The following is a 15,366-nucleotide window of genomic DNA, read 5'->3' as shown; positions in this document are numbered from 1 at the left end:
TAGAACACCACTTCAGAATGATTTTGTCAAGGGTTTGTTAAGTCTCTCACTTATTTGCAGGCGTTTTCCATTAATACACATCTGTTGAAAAACCACACCACTAAAAAGGACCTTCTGAAAGATCTGGAATTTTATCTTTAGAATCATTCCATTAATTGAATTATCCATCACCCAAGAGGTTCTCCACATAGAAGCAGGTACTATGGGGACATAAAATGTGGAACCTGACCCCTAGACAGCTATAAATCCAATCAGGAGATGAGATTAATTCAAATAACAGAAATTGAGGCATTTGTTATTCATTTATTTCAATTCATTATTACTTAATATGTATTCATAAGTTAACTAATAGGCAGAAAATAGGGTTTCTGTAATTTTGAACAGAACAGACCCCAAGTCTTGTATAGTTCCTGGTGGAAGGTGATCAGCGAGGGCTAGAATGATGAGGGAAGGCAGGAAGAGTCATAGAGGAGATAAGGTGAACAAAATCCTACAGGGAGGGAATGAATTTGGGGCAAAAATAGGATAAATGGGAATCAAGCACAAGGCAGTTTCGGACAGGGACAGAGGTGAGCACTTGGGAACTTATTTTTTTTGTGAGCCAGTGGGAAAACCAAGGAGGCTAAACCATAGAGCCTGGAGATGTGAAGGAAGTACAGGTGGGTAAGAAAGGGAGAGCCAGATCACAAGCACCTTGAAACCAGACACTGGTTTGGGGTCTTCAGCAGTCCTCTGTCAAAATACATATATTCAGGGGCTGGGTGTGGTGGCTCACACCTGTAATCCCAGCCCTTTGGGAGGCAGAGGCAGGCAGATTACTTGAGGTCAGGAGTTCAAGACAAGCCTGGCCAACATGGTAAAACCCCGTTTCTACCAAAAATATAAAAAACTAGCCAGGCGTGGTGGCATGCACCTGTAATCCCAGCTACTCGGGAGGCCAAGGCAGGAGAATCACTTGAATCCAGGAAACGGAGGATGCAGTGAGCCGAGATTGCGCCACTGCACTCCAGCCTGGGCGACAGAGCGAGACTCCATCTCAAAAAAAAAAAAAACATATATTCAGGAAGAAAATCAAGGAGTAAATTGGAGGTGGCAGGGTGCGGTTGGTGGGTGTAGGCTGGACACTGTGCTGTGCTGTATTTTGTGTCACCATAGAAGAAAAGGAATATGGTATTCAAGTATCAGCCGGTGACCTTTAATTGTCAGTTCTTTATCTTGGGATAAATTCACAGACTGATTCACAGTTTTGCCTGCCACTGGCCATTTTAATGCCAGTAGTAGACAAAACCACCCTTCCTTATGGCCCAGTGAAACCCTCATTACCTGTACTTTGTTGAATGGATGCTCTTTTGAATTAAAATCAAGATGTGGGGGCCGGGCAAGGTGGCTCATGCCTGTAATCCCAGTACTTTGGGAGGCCAAGGCGGGCAGATCACGAGGTCAGGAGTCTGAGACCAGCTTGGCCAACATAGTGAAACCCCGTCTCTACTAAAAATACAAAATGTGGTGGCATGCGCCTGTAATCCCAGCTACTCGGGAGGCTGAGGCAGGAGAATTGCTTGAATCCGGGAGGCCAGAAGTTGCAATGAACCGAGATCGTGCCATTGCACTCCAGCTTGGGTGATGGAGCAAGACTCTATCTCAAAAAAAAAAAAAAAAAAAAAAAAATCAAGATGTGAGAAAGTCTCCAGAGATGGCTTTTTAGGCAATAGGTCAGAAGAAGGACGAGGTATCCTGGTGTAAGTCACCTGAGGGCCTTGTGTAGCTTCCCTGAATGTGTTGCAATACACAGGGAGGAAGCCGTCTTTCCTAGATTTACACCCACTTTCAGATTTACACCCGCTCCCTAAGGCCAAGGTGCCTCTGGTCAGCAGTAGAATGAAAAAGAATTATTCTCACCAAGGAAATCTCTGTAGAAAAGTTGCTGTGAAACTGGAATAGGTGTGTCTTTCTGTCCTTCCGGTTCTTTTTATAGATACTGCAGGAACCTCAGTGAGAGCCTACGGTTCTTCCGCCCATTTGGGGAGAGATTAAAGAAGCTGAGGTTGGCTCTTTCTTACTCATTGGCAGTTACAACTTCGCCAGCACTACAGCCTAAGCTTCCGGAGTGGACACGGAGAAGGTAAGTTGGAATTGGGGGGCCATGTTCTCCACTGTAAACCTGGGTCACTCCAGCCATCTGGTCTGGGGATAACTGAAGGGAAGTAGAGCTAAGGGGTATTCAATTGCAATTGATTTTTTTTTTCAAATGAATATGTGGGATCTTTTTCCTAGGCTACCTCAGTCAAGACATGGACTTTCATACTAAACTGTTCAAAAAGGTATTTAAAGAAAGGGACCATTTTGTACAATTCTTTGATGAACACACAATAGGTGTTTAATTACAACCTGTTGCATTGGATTGACTTGAATTAACTGAAAGAAGGAACAGTCATTAAAATTACTGGGAAATTTTATTCCCAGTAATTTATCTGCCTGTCTCCTTCAAGCAGTGCATCAGTGTCTAGAACGATCCAATGATCCATTAATGTTGGCAGTCCTTGTTCTGGAGTCTGATATAACTGAATTCCATCAATCATGCAAACATTCTCATACACCTCCTTTTATGAAAAAGATTTTGTATTAGCTTTCAAAGCCTTGGAAATTAGCATACACAAATGGACATATTAACAAGTGAAGTCTGTTCAGCTTTTCCCAGCAGGATGAAGCCAAGATAGTTTTGAGGGGTTTAGGTTGCCTTTCTCATTTCCTTTACTGACATCCTATACAAAACTGCTATAAATTTGGGGTAATATGTGTGATGGCATTTCCCATCCCCTTAGACTATGTTTGCATATATCTCTGAATTTCTTCCCCCAGGGAAGCTTAGCATTTAGATAAGTATCAGGAGTCAAACAAAATGTAACTCAGGCTCTTGACAGTGTCCTAGGAACAATTTTGGTAAGGACATTTATTTCATATGCCCAGGTGTCTTCATTTCAGAATGAGAGAAATTACAGTGCCCAGCATGGACCACCCAATAGGCATTCTTGTAGGTATTAGGTTGGTGCGAAAGTAGTTGCGGTTCTTGATGTTACTTTTTTTGTTTGTGTGTTTTTTGTTTTTCGGTTTTTGTTTTCAGACAGCGTCTCACTCTGTCGCCCAGGCTGGAGTGCAGTGGTGCGATCTTGGCTCACTGCAACCTCTGCCTCCTGGGTTCAAGCAATTCTCCTGTCTCAGCCTCCCAAGTAGTTGGGAATATAAGTGCATGCCATCATGACCAGCTAATTTTTTATGTGTGTTTTTAGTAGAGATGGGGTTTCACCATGTTGGCCAGGCTGGTCTTGAACTCCTGACTTCAAGTGATCCACCCACCTTGGCCTCCTAAAGTGCTAGGATTACAAGCATGAGCCACTGTACCCTGCCTTGTTTTTTGCTTTTTGAGACAGAGTCTCACTCTGTCACCCAGGCTGGAGTACAGTGGGGCAATCTCGACTCAATGTAAACTCTGTCTCCTGGGTTCAAGCGATTCTCCTGCCTCAGCCTCCCGAGTAGCTGAGATTATAAGTGTGCGCCACCACACCCGGCTAATCTTTGTATTTTTAGTAGAGATGGGGTTTCACCATGTTGGCTAGGCTGGTCTTGAACTGCTGACCTCAAGTGATCGGCCCGCCTCAGCCTTCCAAAGTGCTGGGATAACAGGAGTGAGCCACCGCACCCAGCCTTCTTGCCATTACTTTTAATAGCAAAAAGCACAATTACTTTTGCACCAACCTAAGAGATGCAGAGTTGTCAATTTGTCTCATCCTTTTTCTGCAGGGCATCAGAAAACCATTCTGGTGAGGTCCACACCCATAAGTCACCATGTACAAGGACTGCATCGAGTCCACTGGAGACTATTTTCTTCTCTGTGATGCCGAGGGGCCATGGGGCATCATTCTGGAGTCCCTGGCCATACTTGGCATCGTGGTCACAATTCTGCTACTCTTAGCATTTCTCTTCCTCATGCGAAAGATCCAAGACTGCAGCCAGTGGAATGTCCTCCCCACCCAGCTCCTCTTCCTCCTGAGTGTCCTGGGGCTCTTCGGACTCGCTTTTGCCTTCATCATCGAGCTCAATCAACAAACTGCCCCTGTACGCTACTTTCTCTTTGGGGTTCTCTTTGCTCTCTGTTTCTCATGCCTCTTAGCTCATGCCTCCAACCTAGTGAAGCTGGTTCGGGGTTGTGTCTCCTTCTCCTGGACGACAATTCTGTGCATTGCTATTGGTTGCAGTCTGTTGCAAATCATTATTGCCATTGAGTATGTGACTCTCATCATGACCAGAGGTATGATGTTTGTGAATATGACACCCTGCGAGCTCAATGTGGACTTTGTTGTACTCCTGGTCTATGTCCTCTTCCTGATGGCCCTCACATTCTTCGTCTCCAAAGCCACCTTCTGTGGCCCGTGTGAGAACTGGAAGCAGCATGGAAGGCTCATCTTTATCACTGTGCTCTTCTCCATCATCATCTGGGTGGTGTGGATCTCCATGCTCCTGAGAGGCAACCCGCAGTTCCAGCGACAGCCCCAGTGGGACGACCCGGTCGTCTGCATTGCTCTGGTCACCAACGCATGGGTTTTCCTGCTGCTGTACATCGTCCCTGAGCTCTGCATTCTCTACAGATCGTGTAGACAGGAGTGCCCTTTACAAGGCAATGCCTGCCCCGTCACAGCCTACCAACACAGCTTCCAAGTGGAGAACCAGGAGCTCTCCAGAGGTACATTCCTGGGGGATTCAGGGAGCAGGGAGGTGCTCCTACAGGAGAAGCAGGAGAAAAATCATGCAGTAGGATGAGCCAAGAGGAAACTAAAAGAAAATGGTCAGATTTGGGGTGGGTGGCTTCATAGTTCAAGCATGGAAATGCAGACTCCCAGAATCAAGGTTAAATTTTTATGAAAAATGAGTTCTTCCAAAGCATAGAGCTTTATGGGGAGAGACCAAGACATACATGAATCAAAGGCCCTAAATAAAGAGGGTATGACTCTGAATGTTCACACTGGTTAAAGAAAGGCATCCACTATAAAATGAGTTAACTGGCCCTAAATTAGGCCTGGACCATGCGATTTTGCATGACATCTAATGTTAAGTCCAGATGTATTGGCCTTCAAGTGCAAAAGCCGATCCTGGCAGCAGTGATGGACATTTTAAAAATTTGTCTCAAAGCTAATTTGCCCAAACGTAATCTTAAACTGATTCACAGGACTCACCACCTCATTAAAGCCATAAAGCCCAATCACTTCTGGATTTCAACTTTTCAAAACATTTACTATTTAAAATCCTTCAAGGTTTACAAAAAGCGAGAGGAAGAGCCATTATATCCTAATTCTGAGTAAAGACTCAGATGTGTGATCATTAGGAGAAAGAAAGTAACTTGCTTATGTGACATTTTCATAATAATTTCTGGGTCATATTTTGATTCAAGCCACCTGACTCCACTTTGTTAAGGAATAAAATACATTATCCATGGCAACAAGGATGCTTGGACCCCAACAACCTGGGGGAAATAGTGGCTAATTTTAATTATCTGGAAATATGTCAAAACTCATTAATTCCTTTTCTGAAACATCTGGGCTATTATCCAAAACCCAATATCATAGTTTTACATCAATTTTTGTGTCTTAATAGGCATCTGGTTTCTCACATTTTATTTCTAATATGTAATGATGATGTTATTTTATATATTGTACAGCACACATAATGTTCACCAGGCTCAAAAAAATTCACATAAGCTTCCTTTTAAGTACATACACTTTTTTTGAGCTGTAATCTGTGGCTAATTGCGCATTCAAATTAAATCCTGTTCAGATAAATACATCCATTAATTCTTTTCAGTTCAGTTGACCAAAAGTTGGAAATTGATACTACACACTTTTTCCCATAAAAGTTTTCCATTGCTTCTTGGTGATGCATAATCACATCACTGAGTTTTGTGGCAGAATTGCAGAGTCAATCTTTCCTGAAAATACTTCTCATAGTTCTTACTAGAAGATAAAACTTTTTGTGTTTTTGTTGCTGCTGTGTGTTTCCAGGAAACAAAAGTCAGAGCAAAAAAAATTCTTAGAGTTTCACAATAAACCAAAATACACTGAGCTTTGTAATGATCAATATTCCATACCCCACAAAGTACCAGGCAAGTGTTGAACAGGTTCGAAGGAGTATCTCAGTTGAAGAGCAAGGGCCTGCTAAAATATGATGATTCCTGGTTTGGCCAGGAGTATTCTATTACTCAAGCAAGGTTAGAAAATCCATCTCTGAGCAGGAAATAGTCTGCCAATGATAGCCATCATCAATGTAATTTGAAATTTTGTGGAAAAAAATCAATAGTGTTGTAAAGAACATACAGATTGGCTGGGCTCTGTGGCTCACACCTGTAATCCCAGCACTTTGGGAGGCCAAGGCGGGTGGATCACTTCAGCTCAGGAGTTTAAGACCAGCCTGGGCAACATGGCAAAACCCCGTCTCTACAAAAAATTAGCTGGGCATGGTGGCACAGGCCTGTGGCCCCAGCTACTCAGGAGGCTGAGGTGGGAAGATCATTTGAGTCTGGGAGGTTGAGGCTGCAGGGAGCCATGGTTACACCACTGCACTCCAGCCTGGGTGACAGAACGAGACCCTGTCTCAATTTAAAATAAAAGAAAGAAGGGAGGGAGGGAGGGAGGGAGGAAGGAAGGAAGGAAGAAAGGAAGGAAGGAAGGGAAGGAATTGCTCTCCAAGATTGGGCAAAATAACCAGAAGCTTAAGCTCAGAAAGTAAAATCAGAATTTAGGTCACCTGGAAGAAGTACAAATATCAAAATTTAGAGGAATGATTAAAACTCAATTAAAAGTGCAGGATTCCACCTAGCTAGGAAAAACATACAAACAGATACGAAATAGGTAAGAGCTAGAGAAGTATAATAACAATAACTTGAAACGTCCTAAGTGTTATGGTAGGTCATGAGCTGATAGTAGGGAAACAACTTACCACTGTCTTTGCTTTTGTTTGCTCAAGAAACAATCATGGTACTGTATAAACAGATGTGTGGTCAGCAAGAACAACCGTGCCATTGTACCCGCAATCGGTCAGTCTCTAGCAAGGATACCCACTGATCCACTAATGAGAAGTGTGGGAAGTTTGGGGAGGCTTGGCAGAACCCAACAAAGATGATTAAAGGGTATAACATCAGACCTGTGTGGAAAGGTGAAGACAGTGAGAATGAGATGGTCATTCTTAAGTTTTATGTGCTTTACCAGACTATCCAAGTTCTCTCTTGAAATTCTGTCCCAAAACACATGTTGTTTCAGTCCATGAGGCATGCATTTGTGATGTGACACTTCTGACTAATGCTGTTTGTAGCTGTGATTCCAGTCACATAATTATTTAATTTACCACTGGGTTATGAGACCAGAATTATTCAGCTAAAAGGAGAGTAGGACAAGGGATCCCTAGCTGGAAATTTCACAAGTATGGCCGGGCGCAGTGGCTCACGCCTGCAATCCCACCACTTTGGGAGGCCAAGGCAGGCAGATCACCTGAGGTCAGGAGTTAGAGACTAGCCTGTCCAACAGGGTAAAACCCCATCTCTATTAAAAATACAAAAATTAGTTGGGCATGGTGACGCATGCCTGTAATCCTAGCTACTCGGGAGGCTGAGTCACGAGAATCACTTGAACCTGGGAGGCAGAGGTTGCAGTGAGCCGAGATCACACCACTGCTCTCCAGCCTGGGCAACAGAGCAAGGCTGCGTCGAAAGAAAGAAAGAGAGAAAGAGAAAGAGAGAGAGACAGAGAGAGAGAAAGAGAGAGAAGAAGAGAGAGAGAGAAAGAGAAAGAAAGAAAGAAAGAAAGAAAGAAAGAAAGAAAGAAAGAAAGAAAGAAAGAAAAGGAAGGAAGGAAGAAAGGAAAGAAAGAAAATTTCACAAGTGTGAAGACCTCTCCCCAAGAGGCGGTTGTCCTGTTGTTTTCCATCTCCAACTAAAGATAGCGGGTGGAAATGGATGCAAAGGCATGAGAGATTTAGATTAAAAATGAAAATAAGAGTTGGTAGACAGAAACAGATCAGCAAAGGGGATTAAGAATTTCATTTCCCTGGAAGTCTTTCTAAAGAAGATTAGGCTTTATTCCTCCGAAGTGGATTATGGACTTAATTTTAAGATACAAAAACATCTGGATGGAGAATGAAAATGCAATCAGGTGTATTACTGTAGGACACCAAACAAATGGGTATAAATATTATTTGCTCTGTGTTATAAGTGTGTCCCTGAAAAGCTGTATATTGATTGGACTTTTAAAAATCAGTTGGCCTCAATCAAAATCTTGAGCCAAAAATATAGATACATCTTCTCACAGCATTTGATTGAAATTTAACATGCTCAGCATATTGTTAGGTACAGGAAACTTCAACAAAAAGATTAGGGTAAAGAATTTGTGTACATGAAATGAAGCAATTAAAATGCAAAATAAAATAGAGATGTAATTCTGAAATTATTTTGATGTTTAACTACTTTCCATTTACATGATCCTGGGATTATGTTATTTTTTAACATATTCATTAATTAGTTGATGAATATAATACTTGTTTTATATTTAATTTGGAGTTGGTAAATTTTGGAATATTTCTCTTCCTGAATAAATGATAACTAACCTTCAAAATAAATAAATAGAATAAAATCAGTAGGTCTTTTAATTGAGAATCTTAAATGTGATATAAAGAGCAGAAATCTTAGAGTAGAATATCAGCTATGAATTGTTTTATGAGTGGAAAACTTGTAACTATTGCCTGCCTTATCTGTTTTAGACTAACAGGAATATTGTTATATCATATTTGCTAACACTAAGACCTATCTGTATTTGAAAGCGTTGGCCCGGCGTGGTGGCTCATGCCTGTGATCCCAGCACTTTGGGAGGCCAAGGAGGGTGGATCACCTGAGGTCAGGAGTTCAAGATCGGCCTGGCCAACATGGTGAAATGCTGTCTCTACTAAAAATACAAAAAAATTGCTGGGCGTGGTGTCGGGCACCCGTAGTCCCTGCTACTTGTGAGGCTGAGGCAGGAGAATCACTTGAACCCGGGAGGTGGTGATTGCAGTGAGTTGAGATCATGCATTGCACTCCAGCCTGGGCAATGAGAACGAGACTCGAAAGAAAGAAAGAGAGAAAGAGAGACAGAGAGAAAGAAAAGGAAAGAAAGGGAAGAAAAGGAAGAAAGGGAAAGAAAGGGAGAGAAAGAAAGGAAGGAAGGAAGGAAGGAAGGAAGGAAGGAAGAAAGGTGTCACAGTATTGTAGGCATTTTTCCATCCAGTGTTTGGATGCATACAGACAAACCTCATATGATTCTTTTTGAAGGCATTAGATAATCAATGAGTCTATATAATGTAAAAATGGATCAACGAGTATAAAACGAGATGAACCAAGAGAACAATATTCCTGCAAACATAAGCCCTTCTGGTTGTTTCCCTAGCAAACTCCAACTTTTGCTGAACATAGCCCTTTTTGACAATTCTCAACATTTTTTTCTTCAAGGCACACTCACCTTACCAGGGGAAATCCAACTTCAATGGTCCCAGGTGGTGTCATGTTTGTTTGTTCTTTCATGGGAAGTTTCTTTTTTGTCACCCTCAAGTTACAGGTCACAGAGAGAGAACTAGCTTAAAGCAAGGAAGAAGACAGTGGGGTCATAGGCAGGATTTGTTTGGTCTGAGGACAGATAAGTCAAGGATGGTGTCATTCATAAAGATTCAGAGAGCTTAGCTGGACATAGTGGCACACACCTGTGGTCCTAGCTACTCAAGAGGCTGTGAGATGGATCACTTGAGTCCAGGAGTTCAAGGTTGCAGTGAGCTATGATTGCGCCACTGCACACTCCAAAAAAATTACATTTCAATTTAAAAAAACAAATTCAGGGAGCGAGAGCATAATTGGGCAGCAAAGGGCAGTGGAAAGAGTGCAGAATCGGGCCGCATGTGCCCAGGATCCGAGACTCTGCTTCTTACCAACCTCGAGACCAAACTAAGGTCCTCAAACCCTAGGAGCCTCAGAATCCTCATCTTTAAATGCTGCTCATCACCTCCCTCCCTGCCTTCTCCACAGATAAATGGAAGGTCTTACTCAACTCGGACTTCCTGTCACACAGTGGTGCAGGTTTAGTATTAAAAAATGCTCAGCCTTTTGGTAAACTCATGAACTATAGCTAGAGCTGGAAGAATTAGGCTTTTCTAACTGATGATCTGGTTTGATGAGAATGTTGGCTGAAAGTTGGTTCCCAAGAGACTGAGTGTGAAGGAGCCTTGTTATGACACAAGGAATGAAGTTGAGCCAAGGATTCAGTTTGTTCTGCCATGAAGGAAAGACAAGCATTTCATGTATCACAGCATCAGCCCCTTTAAAAAATAAAAAAAATAAGTAAAAAGCCACTAGGAAGAGGATGTCAGAGCATCTATTATAACTGCAGCACCAGCACCACCACCAATAATCATACACAAAGGATAGCTCTGTTCCAAGGACTTTATATAACATTTTACATAATCCTCAAAGCAATCCTATGAGATAGACTTACTGTTATGACTGTCATTATTCCTCTTTTATTTCCATCAGGAAACAAAGGCAACAAAAGGTTAAGGAACTTGGCCCTAGGTAGGTAACACAAATGAGAGAGCCAAGCAGTCCTTTTCCAGGGTCCATCCACTCAACATGAAACCCCTAAGTGTGAACCCTACTAACACGGTTATGTCTGTGATCATCAAAAAACAACTAGGTATCCAGCAAGTACCTGCTCTCAGAGACAGGCACAGCTCCTGTCTTCACAGAGCTTACAGGCTGGTTGAGGAGGCAGCCATTAAACAAATACCTATGTCTGTGATGATCCTACAACAATATAGAATTGTCTCAAGTGATCTCTTTTATTATGCCCAATTTTAAAAATTGAATTCAGGTGAGACATGGTGGCTCAGACCTATAATCCCAGCATTTTGGGAGGCCAAGGTGGGAGGTTTGAGGCCAGGGGTTTAAGATCAACCTGGGCAAAATTTTTAAAATTTTGAAAAATTGAATTCAAGCTTGTAGAGAATCAAGCCTAAAGGGACTGTTGAAAAGAGTGAGATGCCCAAGGCCACACGGTAATACTGAGAGAGCAAGAACTGACTTGGAGCCAGTGGTCTCCCAACGCCAATGCACTTCTCCTAAACACTCACACGCTACCCACGCTTTCTACATCAACTTTAAATGCACTCCTTTAAATCATAAACTTTTTCAATAACAGCTACAACTGATTGATAATTCCTCTTACTTATTTATTTATTTAGTCTCGCTGTGTCACCCAGGCTGGAATGCAGTGGCATGATCTCGGCTCACTGCAACCTCCGCCTCCCAGGTTCAAGAAATTCTCCTGCCTCCACCTCCCAAGTAGCTGGGATTACAGGTGCACGCCACCACGCCCAGCTAATTTTTGTATTTTTAGTGAAGACGGGGTTTTGCCATGTTGGCCAGGCTAGTCTCGAACTCCTGACCTCAAGTGATCCGCCCGTCTTGGCCTCCCAAAGTGCTGGGATTACAGGCGTGAGCCACCGTGCCCAGCCTCAGAATTCCTTTTAAAGAGTGAAGAGCCTGTTTGCAAGCCATGGAGTTTTCCTGTAGTCCTCATGTGCTGTTTCCGATTGACTCTCGGACACTAACCCAGCCCTTCCGTCCTTTGGCTTTCAGCCCGAGACAGTGATGGAGCTGAGGAGGATGTAGCATTAACTTCATATGGTACTCCCATTCAGCCGCAGGTAAATGTACTCGCCTATATTCACCCAGGAGGGACTTAGCAAGCACTCCTTCCTTAGGACAGCCTCAGGCTTCATTTCTAATGGCTTTACTGACCTGAGAGAGGAGAGACAGAACAGGAGCATCCCTAAAGGCATGTGGAGCTTGAGCCACCCAGATTTAAGCCAGACCAGGTGGCGCAAGACAGCTTTCACCCAAACCCTCCCAGTCTTCACCGCCAGCAACAATATAGCATTCTGATGCAAGTGCGTGTCCCTGGAAAGAAAGGGCAGCTTGAAGCTTCTGTGTGAAGGTGAAGAGCAGCAGGCTTACTGAATTTTGCCTCGGGGACAATACAGGATTGTAAATATGTCTGAGTTTGGGGTCAGCTTTTAGTAGCAGTTGTCTGAACCTATCACCTGAGCCCCACTGACTGCCTCTCTGAGTCACTGTCTAGCTCCAGCAGCCCAGGCTGCCCTAAGAACTGGGCAGGGTATGTCATCATCATCTGGATGCCCAGATGGATGAACAAATTTTAATCCTTTCAGGCAAAAACAGAGGGAGCACTGCTGAGTAGTTTGGGGGTAATTCACATTTGGGCTGTGAAGACTTGAAGACATACAAATCTAAACAGCCAAAAATATCACACTGGGACACAATTCTTACATTACGGGGATCAAAAGTAACTAAAGCCCCAATGTGAAAGCCACCCTCAGATCATTTGTTCAATGAATTTACTAGGCCACTAACTAAGCTAACCCCTCTGGTATGTTATCTGAGAATTTGCCTTTTCCTAGAATGACACATGGACCAGGCCATAACTATATCATGTGCTTTAATCAACCCTCAGGAGGGCATTTACATAATGAAAACATCTTTATTATCCACTCCAAGAGTTTCTTGGATTCATTTCAATTTCCAGTGATCAGCTATTCAAGAACCTTGCTTGCAAAAAGATTCTTGTTCGTGGCTAAGGGGTAGCCTGGTATAGGTAGGCTCAGTACGTTTCTTCTTTTGTTATTGACAAAGAATTAAATGAAGGTGAGATAATAATACTTCAAACATAACTTTAGGGCCCGGCACAGTGGTTCATGCCTGTAATCCCAGCACTTTGGGAGGGTGAGGTGGGCGGATCACTTGAGGTCAGGTGTTCAAAACCAGCCTGGCCAAAATGGTGAAACCCCATCTCTACTAAAACTACAAAATTATCTGGGCATGGTGGTGCATGCCTGTAATTTCAGTTACTCAGAAGGCTGAAGCAGGAGAACTGCTTGAACCTGTGAGGCAGAGTTTCCAGTGAGCCCAGATCACACCACTGCACTCCAGCCTGGGTGACAGAGCAAGACTCTGTCTCAAAAAACAAAAACATAACTTTGGAGAATATCATTTCTTTTGTTGCTCAGAAAGTTGATGATGGCATTTCTTCCTTTCCAGACTGTTGATCCCACACAAGAGTGTTTCATCCCACAGGCTAAACTAAGCCCCCAGCAAGATGCAGGAGGAGTATAAATCTACAGGAAACACAAGTGGAGAAAACCCAGCAGACCGTCCTGGGTAGCATAGCCCTGATAGCCCACGGGGGCCCACAGAGTCATGCTGCCAATGAAGAGTCAGCATTCCACCTTCTGTTTCCAACCCCTCCATCCACCAGGACCCTCCACCAGAAGACCACCATTTTGAGCATAATTACAATCTTGCTGGCCACCCTACCTTGACTGTGTCTCTTTCTTCATTCGTGTAACTGCAAAATTCCCTTTCTTAGCAATGCTGGAAAAGAATTGGTGCCTCTTATTCACAGAACTGAAAGACCCTGTCTGAAGAAATTAAGGGCATTCTAATGTGACAACGAGGTTAGTAGCAGCTTACTACTGGGTTACATGTCTGGTCAATTTTTAAATTGTGCTAAAAAACACAGAACATAAACTTCACCATCTCAACCAAGTTTAAGTGTACAGTTCAGTAGTGTTAATCATATTCACACTGTTGTGAATTCTCTAGAACTTTTTCATCTTGCAAAACTGAGATTCTCAATCCATTGAACAGCTCCCTCCAGCCCCTGACAGCCACCATTCTACTTTTGGTTTCTGTGAGTTTGACTACTTAGATACCTTATGTAATAGAATCATACAGTATTTGTCTTTTTGTGACTGGCTTATCTTTCCTAGCATAATGTCCTCAAGGTCCATGTCACATGTTATAGCATGTCACAGGATCTCCTTTTCTAAGGCTGAACAATATTCCATTGTATGTCTATACCACATTTTTTTTTATTTATCTGTCAATGGACATTTGGGGTTGCTTTCACCTCTTGGCTATTGTGAATAGAGCTGCAATGAACACAGATGTGCAAAAATCTCTTTGAAATCCTGCTTTCAATTATTTTGGTGTATACCCAGAAGTGGGATTGCTGGATCATATGATAATTCTATGTTTAATTTTTTTGGGGAACGTCCACACTGTTTCCACAGCAGCTACAGCACTTTACACTCTTATCAACAATGCACAGAGTTCTACTTTCTCGACATCCTTGCCAACATTTGTTATTTCCTGGGGTGTTTTTATTTTTGGTTTACAGTGGTCATCCTAATGAGTGTGAGGCATCTAGTAATTTTTTTGTAAAGGAACTCAAAATACGATAGGTCCAGAATTGTCTACAAAAGTTAAGGCTGAATCCTCAGGATCACCACAATTGGGTGGTTTAAAGAACACGGACATTGCCATGGACTTGCAAGCTGGCAGGCTTTCTCTCCTGGTGCTACCTCCCTGTGACAGCTACTTGGGCAGCACACATGGCTGAGGGCATGACCTGCTTTGCTGAGCCAGTAACAGCAAAAGAAGAGACACCCCAGCAGATGCTCATAAAGGATTTTATGTGGTGAACATAAAAAGCATAGTCTGCCTGTCTTGATGTTTCTAATGAGCTGGTGTCTCTGGGCTAATTTTCTTGCCTTTGTTCCTCATCAGCCCCACATTCTTCTGAATGCTTTCATCTGCGCTTAATACTCGTTTGTTATCTATTACAAGAATAAGAGGACCAGAGTCAGAGGTGTGCCTCTAGAAGGGTCCCGGGGTCTGAGTCAGCTCTCTCACCTTGCAGATGACAGCACAGAACTTTGGAGAACAGAATGACTTACCCAAAGCCACACAGTCATTAGTGGTGAGCCAGATTTTCTGACTCCTAAGCCTGTCTTCTTCCCCCGTCCACTAGGCTCCTCCATGCCCATATTTCTGTATGAGCAAGTAAGGTGTGTTCCCCTTGAGAACAAATGGAATATTTCAGACCCGTGAGTGTTGAGTGCCTGCTAACTGAAAGCCTTTTGAAAAATAACTACAGCTTTATACATGCAACAGAGCCTTTTCTGTGGCCAATGGACACCATAAGTTGTTCAACAGCAATAAATATTTCCTGAGCATCTGCAAGGTACCAGGAACCATTCTAGGACTCAGCCCCAGACAAGGCGTACAACACTGCTTTAGCAGAGCTTGCACTGTTGTTGTAGAAGATCATACAATGCAGAGAATTTCAGGAACACAGTTCCTTTGTTTTTTACAGACAGGGAGAAGGGACTTGCCCAGTATAACATGGCTTGTTAGCACTAGAACCAAGACCAGAATCCAGGTTTCCA

The 15,366-nt window shown here is 43.0% G+C and overlaps 1 protein-coding gene across 1 annotated transcript; it reads left to right on the top strand.

Annotated features, from left to right (window-relative positions):
* The first annotated feature begins 599 nt into the window (after positions 1-599).
* GPRC5D (G protein-coupled receptor class C group 5 member D) lies at positions 600-13,448 on the top strand. The gene is made up of 4 exons (XM_034935401.4): positions 600-2,122; positions 3,799-4,738; positions 11,696-11,763; positions 13,175-13,448. Exons 2-4 carry the CDS (start codon positions 3,844-3,846, stop codon positions 13,247-13,249), a joined length of 1,038 nt encoding a protein of 345 aa, XP_034791292.2. The 5' UTR covers positions 600-2,122; positions 3,799-3,843; the 3' UTR covers positions 13,250-13,448.
* The last annotated feature ends 1,918 nt before the right edge of the window (positions 13,449-15,366 follow it).

The sequence above is a fragment of the Pan paniscus genome, chromosome 10, assembly GCF_029289425.2.
Source record: "Pan paniscus chromosome 10, NHGRI_mPanPan1-v2.0_pri, whole genome shotgun sequence".
Lineage (NCBI taxonomy): Eukaryota > Metazoa > Chordata > Mammalia > Primates > Hominidae > Pan > Pan paniscus.
This window is presented reverse-complemented; position numbering and strand designations above follow the sequence as displayed.

Coding starts and splice junctions, on each gene's coding strand:
- GPRC5D (XM_034935401.4), top strand. CDS start 3,844: ATGTACAAGGACTGCATCGAGTCCACTGGAGACTATTTTCTTCTCTGT. Junction 4,739..11,695: donor GAACCAGGAGCTCTCCAGAG/GTACATTCCTGG, acceptor TTTGGCTTTCAG/CCCGAGACAGTGATGGAGCT. Junction 11,764..13,174: donor GTACTCCCATTCAGCCGCAG/GTAAATGTACTC, acceptor CTTCCTTTCCAG/ACTGTTGATCCCACACAAGA.